This window comes from Oncorhynchus nerka, linkage group LG12 (genome assembly GCF_034236695.1).
Source record: "Oncorhynchus nerka isolate Pitt River linkage group LG12, Oner_Uvic_2.0, whole genome shotgun sequence".
Classification (NCBI taxonomy): domain Eukaryota; kingdom Metazoa; phylum Chordata; class Actinopteri; order Salmoniformes; family Salmonidae; genus Oncorhynchus; species Oncorhynchus nerka.
Window position 1 is genome coordinate 61,377,184 of NC_088407.1, and position 17,851 is coordinate 61,395,034.

The 17,851-nt window shown below is 42.9% G+C and overlaps 1 protein-coding gene across 2 annotated transcripts in view; it reads right to left on the reverse strand.

Annotated features, from left to right (window-relative positions):
- The window catches only part of LOC115138509 (heme transporter FLVCR2-like), a 36,619-nt gene that overhangs the window by 7,921 nt on the left and 10,847 nt on the right, over positions 1 to 17,851 (reverse strand). For both annotated transcript variants that reach the window (XM_029675411.2, XM_029675410.2), the window contains exons 2-7: positions 12,243 to 12,384; positions 5,541 to 5,681; positions 4,351 to 4,418; positions 3,893 to 3,996; positions 1,213 to 1,323; positions 599 to 704 (exon numbers count right to left, since the gene is read on the reverse strand). In XM_029675411.2, coding sequence (XP_029531271.1) covers positions 599 to 704; positions 1,213 to 1,323; positions 3,893 to 3,996; positions 4,351 to 4,418; positions 5,541 to 5,681; positions 12,243 to 12,384 — 672 coding nt within the window. The remainder of the gene's footprint in view (positions 1 to 598; positions 705 to 1,212; positions 1,324 to 3,892; positions 3,997 to 4,350; positions 4,419 to 5,540; positions 5,682 to 12,242; positions 12,385 to 17,851) is intronic.

A 17,851-nucleotide genomic window follows, 5' to 3' on the forward strand; every position in this document is an offset into this window, starting at 1 on the left:
GGATAGAAGCTGTTCAGGAGCCTGTTGGTGTCAGACTTAATGCACCGGTACAGCTTGCTGTGCGGAAGCAGAGAGAACCTTCTATGGCTTGGGTGGTTGGAGTCTAACTTTTTTCCGGGCCTTCCTTTCACACAGCCTGATATAGAGGTCCTGGATGGCAGGGAGTTCGGCCCCAGTAATGTACTGGGTTGTCCATGCGGTCGAGGGCGGTGCTATTGCCATACCAAGCTGTGATACAGCCAGTCAAGATGCTCTCAATGGTACAGCTGTAGAACTTTGAAGATTTGAGGGTCCATGCCGCGCATTCTTCACAACTGTGTGTGGACCATTTTAAGTTTAGTGATTTGGACACTTTAAGCTCTCGATCTGCTCCACTGCAGCCCCATTGAGGTGGGTTACAGACTGGACTCACGTCGGCCTTGGAGAGCGAGACCACCTAATCTTCTGGGTCGGGGGCAGCCCTCACACCCGGGACTATGTTGTTATTGTCAACGCGTGCATAAAATGCATTAAGTTCATACATAGACTTCATGCATACAACAAACATAGATGTACTATTTCAATGGTGAATATTATCCCAAAGTATGATCCCTGTTACCTGAGCTGAACAGTTGAGCAGGCCTGAGGAGGTGCCCTCACACTCTGGGAAGGTCAGCTCCACAGCAAACTCAAAGCCAAGCGGCAGGTACCCGGTCATGAAGAACCTGAAGACATGAGGTTTTCCAGTGTTGTTTTTAGTCAAACTAAAGAGCAGCACTTAACATTTCATGCCTTCTGAGAGAAATAAAAAAATCTACTCCACAGCCAAATCTCCTCTGAGGGCATTTCTCTAGCAGACCCTTTAAAACCTTCAGCTCTTGTTCATCTCCTTTATACATCAGTTAACAAATAATAAAATACTTATTCAACTCCAGAGGAAAATAATTAATGTTGCACATAATCATGGGCTTGTCTCCCACTACACTTGACCTTAAACAGTCTTAACTACTGAGCATTTTAAGATATTGTCTGCCTTTTCCCACAGAGTGGCTGTTTAAAGAGCAAGGAGGCAGTTTGCAATGTAAATAGCATGCAGTGCTCCTGCGGTGTGACCAGGGCAGGAAACCTAGTCCACCCCACATTACAACTGACATGCTAAAGGTGGAATAGCTAGCAAATGCAAATCATTCACAAACATCATTGTGTATGGTCACAGTGTTTGTTCACTCTTACCCAAGAGCCCCCGATGTTACAAACACCACCCATAGGTGGCCTAAGTTGAGGGTGAAGGCATAGACCACCATTCCCACGAAGGACAGAAGATATACAGCCAGGGTAGTCTGTCTGGGGAGAGAGGAAAATAATCATATATGTTTGTTTTTCCTGGATTTTGCCTGTATGAAATGTACTGTATGCTTGTGTAAATACAAATGTACTAACTATATTTTAATAAGCAGTTTGATTTGCTGCATTGCTCACGGACACGTCAACATTGCTGCATATCCCACATGGGATTTGAATGAGTCTGCAATGTATTCATCTTATCTGGATATTGCTTTTACATAAGCTTCACAACGCACTTCAGAAAAGTCCCAGTCCTCCTCCTCTGTGGTAGGCCTACATACAGCACCAGTAACCTGTCCAGGTTCTGAACTAGCATGCATAACTGTTCAGTAAGGCTGGCTGTGGCTCCACTGTCAACCCCTCCAATCCCATCCTCTATGAGAGGAAAAACAAGATTCCTGACCATCTAAGACCCCCTTATTAAAACTGGCACATTCTGGCCTACACCAACAGGCTTACTATGGTGAAGCTCTTCCTGTACAACCACGCATGAAACATTGCTCCACTCAGCTATTGTTGTTAATACAACTTCGTCCTTTGTCTCTCACACACATGGAGGTATGAGGAAGGGAGCATCAATAACAGAAATCTGGGTTGACTGCTTTGGCTCGATTTATTCAGATGTCATGTGAAGAATTTGGGGAAACAATTTTCACCCTCATAACATGTGTTATATATCCCTTTCATACTAAGATGAAAAGTTGCCAACTTTACCGTCAACTTCTATCACATTTTCTTTATATTTGAAAGGTATTGAGGTAACAAAGCCTGTACTTTTATTTCCACCAACCAAGGTAGTTCATGATCAGGTCAGGTGTTTGATGAATGGCTGCTCTGTGGTGAGAAACAACAACCTGTGTTATTTGACCAAAACAAATAGAAAGGAGATTTAAACGGAATTGGACATTGTCTGCGCAGATGTCTGAATGACTACATTAATAACCTCTACAGATGTAGTATCTTAATTTGATCACTATTTTGTTACTGAGAATTTTCCTACACAGCAGGAATTGTGAACTTGTAGTGTATTCAAGGTTTAAAAAGGCTTCTAAAGATTGTAATTTCCACTTTAAAATGTCAGCCACTGTTCCCCGGAATCCGATGACGTGGATGTCGATTAAGACAGCCCCCGGCACCTTTCTGATTCAGTCAAATGGGGTTAAATGCGGAAGACACATTTCAGTTGAATGCATTCAGTTGTACAACTGACTAGGTATCCCCCTTTCCCTTAAGATCTACATCTGTATATAGATGTATTTAAAAGGATAGAGACTTCCTCTCTGGCACCATTAACTATGGAGCCTCAATTCCAACAGGCCAGTACTTCAGCTGAGAGGATTCATAGATAAAACTTGTCAGCTTGGATATGCAGGGAGAGGCATCAGATACAACGCTTAGTTCCTCCAGAACCTCAATGGTTTCCACTTCCAACAAAAATAACTAATCTGCCTAGACGCCTGCCTTTGAATGAGAGCTTTAAAAGACATTCATGTAGAAAGTGACTCCACTAGAGTGGCTAATGAGAGAAGCAAGAGCCCAGCCCATCCAAGGTCATATTTGGTTTACTGTTTTCATAGCCCGGAGTTCAAGAGTGTAACACAACATTACTGATTGTTACCTTGTCAACCTATGCTATGGATCGTTTCTTTAATGAAGGATATGATTGAGATGTTAGATGTAGAGTAAGATTAAGTAGATACAGTGAATCTGGCTACTGTATGCACTAGTCTTTATCTGTACACAATAGTTATCTGTACGCAAGGCAAATCACATTTTAATCATTAATTAAAAAGGGCAAAGGTTCTCAAAGAGATGAGAAGTGGGACCTTAACAGCTCTTATCTTATTAACTGACTCATCAGCAGTTACTGGACCTCTTCCAACACGGAGCTTGACTGACTTGATCAGAGAGCGTGACGAAAAAGCTTGAGAGGATTATAAAGCCAATTACTGGGAATTTTCTGGTGTCATCAGACAAAAGATTAGCCAGTAGCCTTGTCAGCAGCCAGTTACAGCCACACTATTACAATGCGTATGTGTCTAAGTTGGGGAATGTGTATGTAACCTTATTTAGTTCATTAGTACTAAGGAAGGGCCACTGAGCCCTGGGCATAAGTGGTCGCTTAGGGCCACGTGGCCACTAGAGGGTCCCTAACCAAATCGTTTTAGTTTTTTTAGGGACTCAGTCAGGGTCTCTACTTACTGTTACTAGAATACACAAAGTGCAATTTCGAAATGTGGTTGTGCATCAGCAGTTTTTATCTTGTTATTTCAGTCACTCAATAGCCATTGCAGAGAAAATCATTTGATTGGCACGTTTGTCTTGCCAGCTATCTAATAATCATGGCCTTATACCAGGGCACATGCCCAGGAGCCCTGTCCTCCAGGGGGCCCACATTGATTTTGTTCGTCACTCTCACTCAAGATATAATTGTATCATGGCATAAGTCATGGCAAAATGGGTATAACTGCAGGAATTAGCATGTATAATGCTACATGCAATAACGTGTATTTTTAGTAAAGTATTGTGTACTCTCAAGTGTTCCTAAGTGTTCCTAAGAGTATCTTACTTGTAGGTTTTGGTCTTGTCCAACCAGATCCCACATATGAGGGACCCCACCATCCCTGCAATGACAATGGTGAGGCCAATTCTTCCAGCATTCACCTCTTCACCCTGTGGAGGTTAAAATGACTGAATTGGTCTTTCTGCAGTCAAATTGGACATCCTGACCCTCTCACGCTTTTCAGTTATCTTACCTGGGGTGAGCCTACTTGCTACTAGAACTTGATACTAGTTCTCTTATACCTCAGTCATCTTTTTCGGGGCTATAGAATTGTGTCTTTAGTCTAGAAAATACCCTTAATTATAGACTACACAGTTAAATGTTTTACTTATTGGGGAGGTAACATCTCAAGATCTTCTTTGAATACAGTAAGTGAGGATATAACTGAAGGGCATGACCACAGAGGGACTTATGCAGACTACAGTAGGTTGGTTTTGTTGTGATAAGATTCAGGTGAGACTTACTGGATAATGCTCAATAATCATCCGGTTCAGCAGTGTGGAAACAGCATAGAAACAACCGACATTCAGCCCTGCAGAAAACATAAGGAAACATGTTAGTTTTGTTTCTGCACTCTGAGACAGAGCTGTATTTTAAAGGAGCTCTAGTCTGCAGAGAAGCAGGTCTTTATTTAGTCTGAGGCCTGCAGGGAAAGCAGGGGGATCCAGATGGGACACTGTATTTGGGTTTCACTGGCCCTGTCCTAATGGAACCCATACCTGGCCCTTAGCCAGTCTACTACTACAAAGGAGAGAATATTTGACTTTGACATAAATGGTGGTGTGTCACTCAATATTTAATTGGTTTGGACAGCTTTGCCCTTAAGGTTTGTTGTCTTGTTCCTGAAAATCCGTATTTGCCACATCAAAGGGTAAACAATGTTAACATCAAATAACATTTTAAAAAAGTAAAACGTCATATTTCCAAACAGCTAAAGGGCATGACATATGTACTAGTTCAACTCTAGCATTTATTTAATTGTTTTCTTGAGATGGCACAGCCAAGGCAGACAATAATTCAGTGAAAATTTAATCAGGCTAAGCTGACCCGAGGCAATACTTTTATGGACTAGTAACCCTACCATTGCAAATATTCAATAAGTTAACAATTAACTACAAGGGCTGTGAGCTTTCAACCCTAAGAATCTGACAATCAACCTAAAATCCTCAAAAATACCGTTTGATGTACAAATATGTACAGTGTGCTGGATACAAAAACATAATGAGAGATATATTCACATCTCTAAGCACAAACTGATAGTGACCTATTGATCTGGCTTTAAGACCCTAACAGATGTTTTCTTCAGATGGTTATACTCTGATGTTGTGTACATGTTTTCAATCACCTGTCACTGTGATGATGCAACAGCATCCACGTTGTTCATATTTACGTTTGTGAGTTCACCTTACTTGAACTCATTCAGGGGACACACAGTAGAGACTGCAGGATAATGCACAGTGTACTTCGAATAGGGGCGATTCTGCTGTGAGGCCATGTGTGTGTGTTTATGAGATGAGGTCTGGGGCATCACCAATACAACAAGCTTTGATCTGGCCAGCCGTATGTAACTTCTGTTTTCTCAAATAATAGGAGTACAAACATGCTGGTAGACATGGGTGTGGTTTGAGAGTGATTGAGGGTGAATACGACCCACCATAGCTGATGACGAGGAGCATGAAGGGTAGGTTACGCAGCAGTCTCAGGATAGAGGCCACGTAGGAGTACTCTTCTGGAGGGATGCTCCTGGCCTGGACCTGAGCCAGGGTGGGAGGGATTTCCGGCTTCTCTTGGAACACTGTTGAACACAGAAACAGAACCGGTAATAAGTCATAATGCTGATATACTGTAGAGTAGAAGTTTGTATGCAATTCCCGTAACACTGGACCATTCATTCCTATACAGATATTTGACAAACACCAATCATAGACACACCTAAATGTGTGTTCTCAACATACATTATCTAGACGCACCCAAAATATATTAGAAAAGGGTTGGATGTAGATTCTGAAGTTGCACATCTGTCAGAGCCCTTTAAAAGACCATGTTAAAATTGGATCCAACCACAAGCCAATCCTCCCCCTCGTTTCTCCTCCCAAGAAAAACTAGCAGCAGTCACTCAAATAAGCTGGTGATAGCAACAAATTAGTGAAAGGCCAATGGCCATCCCATGACTTCTAACATCCCTCCATCTGTGCTTCTATCAATCAACACAGACACCTGAGCTCAGTAGGAGTTAGGGCAGTCACATAGCTTTGGGGGACTATAGGACAGGAGGGGCCAAAGTTACATCCAGCTAGTTCAGTACAACGCAGCCAAGGAAACACACCAGGCCTATCGCTAAAAGAGCAAGAGAGAAAGAGAGAGAAAGAAAGATGCGTGTCTGAGAATTTGCCTGAAGACTGGAGAGATGAAATGCACCAGTAACTGTTTGCCCTATCAGGGCCCCCTCTCTTCCTCCATGCCCCTGGTGTGCAGTGAGTGAGTCAGTCAGTCAGTGATTCAACAATAGTCACGCTGGAGAGTCCAGCTCCAACGTTCAGTCTGAGAAGTGGAGGAGAGATCAGCTCACTGGGGTAGGAGTTCATAGAGTAGACCCACACACCAACTAGCTTCTACTCCACCTATCTGTACAGCTAACAGAGGGCTTCAATAGGCTTCAAATATCTTACACCACCGGGTTAACAGAGGGCTTCAATAGGCTTCAAATATCTTACACCACCGGGTTAACAGAGGCTTCAATAGACTTCAAATATCTTACAGTACCAGGCTAACAGACGGCTTCAATAGGCTTCAAATATCTTACACCACCGGGTTAACAGAGGGCTTCAATAGACTTCAAATATCTTACAGCACCGGGCTAACAGACGGCTTCAATAGGCTTCAAATATCTTACACCACCGGGTTAACAGACGGCTTCAATAGGCTTCAAATATCTTACAGTACCAGGCTAACAGACGGCTTCAATAGGCTTCAAATATCTTACAGTACCAGGCTAACAGACGGCTTCAATAGGCTTAAAATATTTTACAGTACCAGGCTAACAGACGGCTTCAATAGGCTTCAAATAACTTACAGCACCGGGCTAACTGACGGCTTCAATAGGCTTCAAATAACTTACAGCACCGGGCTAACTGACGGCTTCAATAGGCTTCAAATATCTTACAGCACCGGGCTAACAGACGGCTTCAATAGGCGTCAGATATCTTAACCCAGCTAACAGAGGGCTTCAATTACTTCAAATAACTTACAGCACCGGGCTAACTGACGGCTTCAATAGGCTTCAAATATCTTACAGTACCAGGCTAACTGACGGCTTCAATAGGCTTCAAATAACTTACAGCACCGGGCTAACTGACGGCTTCAATAGGCTTCAAATAACTTACAGCACCGGGCTAACAGACGGCTTCAATAGGCGTCAGATATCTTACAGCACCCAGCTAACAGAGGGCTTCAATAGGCTTCAAATATCTTACAGCACCGGGCTAACAGACGGCTTCAATAGGCGTCAGATATCTTACAGCACCCAGCTAACAGAGGGCTTCAATAGGCTTCAAATAACTTACAGCACCGGGCTAACTGACGGCTTCAATAGGCTTCAAATATCTTACAGTACCAGGCTAACTGACGGCTTCAATAGGCTTCAAATAACTTACAGCACCGGGCTAACAGACGGCTTCAATAGGCGTCAGATATCTTACAGCACCCAGCTAACAGAGGGCTTCAATAGGCTTCAAATATCTTACAGCACCGGGCTAACAGACGGCTTCAATAGGCGTCAGATATCTTACAGCACCCAGCTAACAGAGGGCTTCAATAGGCTTCAGGGCTAACTGGCGGCTTCAATAGGCTTCAAATATCTTACAGTACCGGGCTAACTGACGGCTTCAATAGGCACCGGGCTAACTGACAATAGGCTTCAAATAACTTACAGCACCGGGCTAACAGACGGCTTCAATAGGCGTCAGATATCTTACAGCACCCAGCTAACAGAGGGCTTCAATAGGCTTCAAATATCTTACAGCACCGGGCTAACAAAGGGCTTCAATAGGCTTCAAATATCTTACAGCACCGGGCTAACAAAGGGCTTCAATAGGCTTCAAATATCTTACAGCACCGGGCTAACAGAGGGCTTCAATAGGCGTCAGATATCTTACAGCACCCAGCTAACAGAGGGCTTCAATAGGCGTCAGATATCTTACAGCACCCAGCTAACAGAGGGCTTCAATAGGCTTCAAATATCTTACAGCACCCAGCTAACAGAGGGCTTCAATAGGCGTCAGATATCTTACAGCATTCAGCTAACAGAGGGCTTCAATAGGCTTCAAATATCTTACAGCACCCAGCTAACAGAGGGCATTCAAATATCTTACAGCACCCAGCTAACAGAGGGCTTCAATAGGCTTCAAATATCTTACAGCACCCAGCTAACAGAGGGCTTCAATAGGCGTCTTACAGCACTCAGCTAACAGAGGGCTTCAATAGGCGTCAGATACCCAGCTAACAGAGGGCTTCAATAGGCTTCAAATATCTTACAGCACCCAGCTAACAGAGGGCTTCAATAGGCGTCAGATATCTTACAGCACCCAGCTAACAGAGGGCTTCAATAGGCTCAGATATCTTACAGCACCCAGCTATTCAATAGGCTTAAATATCTTACAGCACCGGGCTAACAAAGGGCTTCAATAGGCTTAAAATATCTTACAGCACCGAACAGGGGCTTCAATAGGCGTCAGATATCTTACAGCACCCAGCTAACAGAGGGCTTCAATAGGCTTCAAATATCTTACAGCACCCAGCTAACAGAGGGCTTCAATAGGCTTCAAATATCTTACAGCACCCAGCTAACAGAGGGCTTCAATAGGCTTCAAATATCTTACAGCACCCAGCTAACAGAGGGCTTCAATAGGCTTCAAATATCTTACAGCACCCAGCTAACAGAGGGCTTCAATAGGCGTCAGATATCTTACAGCACTCAGCTAACAGAGGGCTTCAATAGGCGTCAGATATCTTACAGCACCCAGCTAACAGAGGGCTTCAATAGGCTTCAAATATCTTACAGCACCCAGCTAACAGAGGGCTTCAATAGGCGTCAGATATCTTACAGCACCCAGCTAACAAAGGGCTTCAATAGGCTTCAAATATCTTACAGCACCGGGCTAACAAAGGGCTTCAATAGGCTTAAAATATCTTACAGCACCGGGCTAACAGAGGGCTTCAATAGGCGTCAGATATCTTACAGCACCCAGCTAACAGAGGGCTTCAATAGGCTTCAAATATCTTACAGCACCCAGCTAACAGAGGGCTTCAATAGGCTTCAAATATCTTACAGCACCCAGCTAACAGAGGGCTTCAATAGGCTTCAAATATCTTACAGCACCCAGCTAACAGAGGGCTTCAATAGGCTTCAAATATCTTACAGCACCCAGCTAACAGAGGGCTTCAATAGGCGTCAGATATCTTACAGCACCGGGCTAACAAAGGGCTTCAATAGGCTTCAAATATCTTACAGCACCCAGCTAACAGAGGGCTTCAATAGGCGTCGGATATCTTACAGCACCCAGCTAACAGAGGGCTTCAATAGGCTTCAAATATCTTACAGCACCGGGCTAACAGAGGGCTTCAATAGGCTTCAAATATCTTACAGCACTCAGCTAACAGAGGGCTTCAATAGGCTTCAAATATCTTACAGCACCGGGCTAACAGAGGGGCTTCAAATAGCACCGGGCTAACAGAGGGCTTCAATAGGCTTCAAATATCTTACAGCACCCAGCTAACAGACGGCTTCAATAGGCTTCAAATATCTTACAGCACCGGGCTAACAAAGGGCTTCAATAGACTTCAAATATCTTACAGCACCGGGCTAACAGAGGGCTTCAATAGGCTTCAAATATCTTACAGCACCCAGCTAACAGAGGGCTTCAATAGGCTTCAAATATCTTACAGCACCCAGCTAACAGAGGGCTTCAATAGGTATCATATATCTTACAGCACCCAGCTAACAGAGGGCTTCAATAGGTATCAGATATCTTACAGCACCCAGTTAACAGAGGGCTTCAATAGGCGTCAGATATCTTACAGCACCCAGCTAACAGAGGGCTTCAATAGGCGTCAGATATCTTACAGCACCCAGCTAACAGAGGGCTTCAATAGGTATCAGATATCTTACAGCACCCAGCTAACAGAGGGCTTCAATAGGCGTCAGATATCTTACAGCACCCAGTTAACAGAGGGCTTCAATAGGCGTCAGATATCTTACAGCACCCAGCTAACAGAGGGCTTCAATAGGCGTCAGATATCTTACAGCACCCAGTTAACAGAGGGCTTCAATAGGCGTCAGATATCTTACAGCACCCAGTTAACAGAGGGCTTCAATAGGCGTCAGATATCTTACAGCACCCAGCTAACAGAGGGCTTCAATAGGCGTCAGATATCTTACAGCACCCAGCTAACAGAGGGCTTCAATAGGCATCAGATATCTTACAGCACCCAGCTAACAGAATAGGGTCAGATATCTTACAGCACTCAGCTAACAGAGGGCTTCAATAGGTATCAGATATCTTACAGCACCCAGCTAACAGAGGGCTTCAATAGGTATCAGATATCTTACAGCACCCAGCTAACAGAGGGCTTCAATAGGTATCAGATATCTTACAGCACCCAGCTAACAGAGGGCTTCAATAGGCGTCAGATATCTTACAGCACCCAGCTAACAGAGGGCTTCAATAGGCGTCAGATATCTTACAGCACTCAGCTAACAGAGGGCTTCAATAGGCGTCAGATATCTTACAGCACCCAGCTAACAGAGGGCTTCAATAGGCGTCAGATATCTTACAGCACCCAGTTAACAGAGGGCTTCAATAGGCGTCAGATATCTTACAGCACCCAGCTAACAGAGGGCATCAATAGGTATCAGATATCTTACAGCACCCAGCTAACAGAGGGCTTCAATAGGCGTCAGATATCTTACAGCACCCAGCTAACAGAGGGCTTCAATGGGCGTCAGATATCTTACAGCACCCAGCTAACAGAGGGCTTCAATAGGCGTCAGATATCTTACAGCACCCAGCTAACAGAGGGCTTCAATAGGCGTCAGATATCTTACAGCACCCAGCTAACAGAGGGCTTCAATAGGTATCAGATACTGTAGATACCGTACCAAGAGAGGCATAGGTTGTCTCTGAATTTTCTTGGAAGATTATCTGGTTTACTGATCCAGAACTAGAGGGCTACAGGCTGTAAACATGCTTATGTTTTCCCACAGAGCAGTCTGGGGAGATAGAAAGGGCCTTGTCTTATCCTGTGTTCAGTTTGATCAATTCGTTAAGTCGCTACTCAATACTATCTGCTGACACCGGAGGAGAGTTTCATTTCCCAATAGTCAAGGAAAGATAAATAATGGCAGGTCAGGCAGTGAATCCCCGTTCTTCATCTAAGGCTAGGTTCCATGTGGGAAGCCATGTGGGAAGCCCCAAAACAGAAGTGGGATGACCTGGTTTGTGTGATGAAATAAAAAAATACCTTAAAAAGGCAGTTCAGCGGTTTTAACTGAGGGTAATTGCAGAAGTCATGAACACTGGACAAACATAGGTTACTGAAGTCCATGTGACTCATGTGAATACCTCTCTATCTATCCTACCATGTCATCACTCTGAGAAAGTGTCAGTCATTAAACAGAGTCTAGGGGGCAAAGGAATCACTCTATACTAGACCTCTCAACGTCCCTACTCCGTTTTAATATCACAGCTAAAGAGATCTCGGTCAATTACAGCGATCGCAGCCCTGCCACAGCGAGTGAGTGAAGAGACGTTAGGTGGTCTGTTCAGAGCACATCTCAACACACACTAATCCCTGAGACTGCTGACCTATCCACCAACCCTGCCAGGAGAACATGACAGCCAGGGACAAATAGATATCCAGGACAGGAGACTACAGAACCAATGGTAAGCCCCAGAGATGCAATGCTGCAATGTAATTGTATTCCAACTGCCAAAGCAGAGCTATGTGTCCCCGTTGAAATAATCTTACAATGAAGCAAGTCGGAAACCAAATCTCTTCGGCACAAGGTTATGAACTGAGGCTCTATTTGTCCTCTACCAAGAGTTAACTATGAGTTGTTGTGACATCGACAATGTTAGGGGATAGGTCATGCTGGCCCCTCATATTGGCATTATAATGAATTCGCTCTGGATAAGAGCGTCTGCTAAATGACTTAAATGTAAATGTAAATGTATAATGACAAAGAGTTATACGTTATAATTGGGATGAGTTTAGGAAGGAGTGACTCTACTGGCCAACTCTATGTGTTAGCCACAGGATGTACTGTGCATAAGACTGGCCATTTTCCCTCGGGACTTACTGAAGACCACGAGGATGAAGATCACGGTGGCCACTCCAGCAGTGATGTAGAACATGATGCTGATGTGGTATGCCAGCTCGTCTATATTGTCAACATTTGGCACGAGGATGGGTGGCACCAGGAAGCCAATGGCAATGCCCAACTGTGAGTGAGGGAGACAAAAATACATGATCATTCAATGACTCCTCCCCTCACACCTACAGACATATAAAACAAAGCTTGGAAAAAGGGATCATAACCAAGGCACATTTTTTTTTAATTTGAGGCATAAAAGAAAACACATATGACATATTTAAAATAACTTCCAGTGCTTCCCTGCTTTGCATATCAAAAATATGTAGGCACCTTGCTCGCACACACTTTTTCAGTTCTGCCCAACAATTTTCTATAGGATTGAAGTCATGGCTTTGTGATGGCCGTCATCGAAAATAAGAATTTGTTCTTAACTTGCCTAGTTAAATAAAGGTAAAATAAGTAAATGCTTGGGGTAATTGCCCATTTGAAGATCCATTTGTGACCAAGCTTTAACTTCCTGACTGATGTTGCTTCAATATATATAATTTTACTCCCTCATGATACCATCTATTTTGTGAAGTGCACTAGTCCCTCTTGCAGCAAAGCACCCCCACAACATGATGCTGCCACCCCCGTGCTTCACGGTAGGGATGGTGTTCTTCAGCTTGCAAGCCTCCCCCTTTTTCCTCCAAACATAACAATGGTCATTATAGCCAAACAGTTCTATTTTTGTTTCATCAGACCAGAGGACATTTCTCCAAAAACTATGATCTTTGTCCCCATGTGCAGTTGCAAACCGTAGTCTATTTTTTTAATGGCGGTTTTGGAGCAGTGGCTTCTTCCTTGCTGAGTGGCCTTTCAGGTTATGTTGATATAGGACTCGTTTTACTGTGGATATAGATACTTCTGTACCCGTTTCCTCCAGCATCTTCACAATGTCCTTTGCTGTTGTTCTGGGATTGATTTGAACTTTTCGCACCAAAGTACGTTCATCTCTAGAAGACAGAACACGTCTCCTTCCTGAGCGGTATGACAGCTGCCTGGGCCCACAGTGTTTATACTTGCGTACTATTGTTGGTACAGATGAACGTGGTACCTTCATCAATTACTTGTTTATTATTTAACCCCCTGTTCTACATGTTGTATTTGTGAGTGATTGTTTGTTGTATTGTGGTCCATATTGTGTGGCCGTGTAAATTACGTGCTATGTTTGAATTTTTGAGTAAAGTATTTTATTACTTCATATCTGCTGTCCTGCGCCTGACTCATCTCACCAGCTACACACAGACTCCTTTACAGTAAGCCTTGAAATATGTCCACAAGTACACCTTCAATTGACTCAGAAGCTTCTAAAGCCATGACATCATTTTCTGGAATTTTCCAAGCTGTTTAAAGGCACAGTCAACTTTGTGTATGTACACTTGTTATGCATGTTATTGAAATCAAAATACTACTCATATTACAGAGCGAGCGGTAAAGCTTCATATGACTCCAACTTTTGCTTTGTAACACCTACAGATGAAACATTATGAAGTCTTAAAGGAGGCGTCGGTAAAGCTATAATGTCACAAATATTCCAACTTCAATCAATTCTTTCTCAATAACTATAAGATGCAAATGTCAAATACAAATCCCTAATATCCCCCCTCCCTGACACATGCTAAAGTCACACTCAAGCTCTTATGTCAGGGACTTGGACTTAAACAACAGTGGAGATGATGCAAACTCATATTTACGTTCTTGACCATGTGAGACTCATAGTACGCTACGCTTAGACTAGACCTTCTATGTTTTTACTGTTCTACATCAGGCGCTGCCAGACTTTTTCACTGCCCCCCCACACACACGTCTATATCTATAGGCACAAGCACTGTTCATGACACAAACTGTTCACGCCGCTCTTGTTGGTGGAGAGAATTTTCCAGGCTTAAAGCTTATTTACTGCAATTCTACACCTTTTGTCACAGGGTGCAAAGAGGATTTTGCCGTTTTAAAGCACATTTTCTTGCAATTCTATACATTTTGCCATGTGATATTTGAATGGAAAAAATACAACAATATCCATTGGCAAAAAAAAACTAAATAAAAACACATTAGCTGACATGGGCTAGTTGATCTGGATATTTCTGACCAGTTATAAATAGCTCTCTATGGTATACAATGACTAACATGACAAGAGGAACTGATGATGCACTGCCCAATTTTGAAATTGCACATTGTGCATTATACTATTACAACTTTCAAGAGTAAGTTTAAAGTTCCTTGAAAAAAATAACAAAAATAATTTGGGGGGGGACCCCCACTCCCCCCATGCAAATCCCTCATGCTCCCCCTAGGGGGCGTGCCTCACAGTTTGGGAACCACTGTACTACATGATCTGCCCAGCCAGCTCACCAGTGTTGAATGAACATACACGATCCAAATATTCTACAATAGACCTTAAGAAAAGATGCTCCTCATATGACCTTCTTGTGATATCCAGCAGTTAGGGCAGAGTACCCTGCACATTGACTCGGTACCGGTACTCCTTGTATGTAGCCTTGTTATTTTGTAGTGTTACTATTTGTTTTTACGTTTTTTTTTAACTCTGCATTGTTGGGAAAGGGCTTGTAAGTAAGCATTTCACATTAAAGTTGTCAGTAGCTTCTGAAGTGTGGAAACACTTTGTTGCTTTTATGAATTTTCTTTTGTTGCGATTGCTGCGTGCTACTTGTTGCATTTCCTATGTTGCTCTGCATGTGCTTACTGATCATAGTAATATTTATTAATTTATGTATTTTTTACCCCTTTTTCTCCCCATTTTTGTGATATCCAGTTGGTGGTTACAGTCTTATCTAATCGCTGCAACTCCCATACTGATTCAGGAAAGGCAAAGGTCTAGAGCCATGCGTCCTCTGAAACACAACCCTGCCAAGACGCACTGCTTCTTGACACACTGCTTGATTAACCAGGAAGCCAGCCACACCAATGTGCCGGAGGAAACACCGTCCAACTGGCGACCGTGTCAGTGCACGGCCCGCCGCAGGAGTCGCTAGAGCGCGATGGGACAAGGACATCCCGGCCGGCCTAACCCTCCCCTAACCCGGACGACTCTGGGCCAATTGTGCACCGCCTCATGGGTCTCCCGGTCTCGGCCTGCTGCGACACAACCCAGGATAAAACCCGGACCTGCAGTGATGCCTCTAGCACTGCAATGCAGTGACTTAGACCGCTGCGCCACTCGGGAGGCACTCACTGCTCATTGTTTATCTGTATTGTTATTGTAATTGTTTTTAATAACCTGCCCAGGCACTGCGATTGAAGGTTAGCCAGCTGGCTAAAACCAGCACTTTTACTGAAAAGTTGATTAATGTGCACTGTCCCTGTAAAATAAAATAAACTCAAAGTCTACACCTGTTGTATTTGGCGCATGTGACAATTTTTTAAATTTGATTTCAGTTATTGGGCATAGCCTCAGTGTTCGTGGCATAAATAGGGTCTTCTAATGCCAGATCACATTACATCATCTGTCTTGAGCATTACCTCAACAGAGCATAAACTCAAACCTCAGCCAGTTTATTTTCAATCTTTGTTATTATCAGCCAATGACTCCGTGGTACCCTGACCTCAAATGGTAGAGCATGTACTGACAAAATTAATAATATGTATAATAAAGTTGACCATGAAACCTGGACAACAAAAGCAGATCCAAACCCTGTTTTGTATTGGATGCTGCAGTGTGAGTGTCATTTCATGATCCAGTGAAAACATGATGCTAAAAGTTACGAGGTCAGGTCACTTTTCAAGAATGGCCAGAGATATGGGCCTGAAGACACTTTCATATGTCCAGTTTGGCAGCATGAGTAAAATGGTTGTGAACTTCTGTCACAGCACCTGCTAGTGCAGAACAAGAAACCCAGAGACCTCCACGCATCATGACAAAGGTTTCCTTTCATGTTTCAAAATAATGCAATGATTTGACCTCAGGTAAACAAATAGCCCCCATATACAATTCGATTTCTGAGAAGTTAATGTCATTAATATATTGTTCACGGGATGGGATCCTAATGTCTTTCACAGACCAGAAATGATTATCCCCTCTGAACTGAATCATAGCACCAGTTAAAAACGTCTTAATTGCTGGGTTTTATAGATATTAAACAGACTGCCAGAGATGCCTGAACTAAGACACCATACAACCCTTGTGCGGCAATGTGGCAACACAATCCTCAACATAACACGGCACAAACAACACAATATACAGGACAAACATCCGTGTAAATGATTCATACCACAACGAACATTTAAATTAAATTAAAAAAGGATTAACTGAGAATTGGAAACTGTAATCAGACATTCAAAATAAACATTGTAAAGGGTAAACAGAAAATGGCATGGATGCCAAGTCTTCCCAAAATAATTTACCAATAAAAAATAATTTTTTAAAATCTCTCTCTGTGTTTCATAAAGGTCGTTCAATTCACAAGAGGCTGAATGTATCTCACCGGGGAAAGCATTCGAGCAAACAAAACAGCGCCCCTCTGTCTCAGTATGTATAGCGTATCTATGATGATGTCTAGTCAAAAAGAGTATGACATTATTGCTGCCCGTAGCATTGAATACAAGGAAACCAGCGAGTATTTGGCCTCCCTTGATATATTTTTTTATAATAGCCAATCAGCATTGAGTTAAACTGAATGAGCTCAGCTGTGATTTGAACCCTAACCCTAGCCAATGATTATAACAGTGATTCTGATCCAACCATAAATCCATAAATTGTGCCCCTGGCCTGAGAGGATGGAAGTTCAACATGTAGCTAGATGTAGTATGCTAATGTTAACTAGCTGCCTTAGCCTGCTAAGCCAAAGCCTATAGGCAATTTATCTTGAGAAGCTAATTAAATTTTTCTGGTCTCAGGCAAAGTTACTCATCACGTGTGTGTTCACCAAACCACTTCATCCTGGTTAGTTGTTTTCATGTTGAGTAACCTTGCCTGATACCTGAAGAGTTACATTGGCTATAGGCTTTGGTTTAGCGAACTAATGTGCTTTTCTGATGTGACACTTGTTCGAACCCTGTCATTCACATTTGTTCCGTGGCTCAAATGGGTTTTTATGAGGAAAAAGAGGTCCAAGGATGGGGAATTGTAACTGAGGTGGTTCAGGTACCACACATGATTGATGAGTAGGCCTAACCTTGCCTGAGACCTAAAGAGTTGTTTTGGCTCCCTGAGTCAATGCCTAGGCTTTAGCTTAGCAGCCCAATGCTTTTCTGGAGCACAGGAGAGTTAGCACCCTGTGTGTTGGTTACACAAGTCTAAAATCTATTTACAGAGAGCTTGACATGGCTAGGATGTACTACTACATGAGGTGTGGTGTTGCTCTCCTCGTTCAAGCCTCCAAGAAAATCTGGGTTGCTTAATATAAGCAATTTGAAATGATTTACTTTTGATGCTTAAGTATATTTTAGCAATTACATTTACCTTTGATACTCAAGTATATTTAAAACCAAATACTTTTAGACTTTTAATCAAGTAGTATTTTACTGGGTGACTCATTTTCTATTAAGGTATTTTTACTTTTAAGTAAGTATGACAATTGGGTACTTTTTCCACT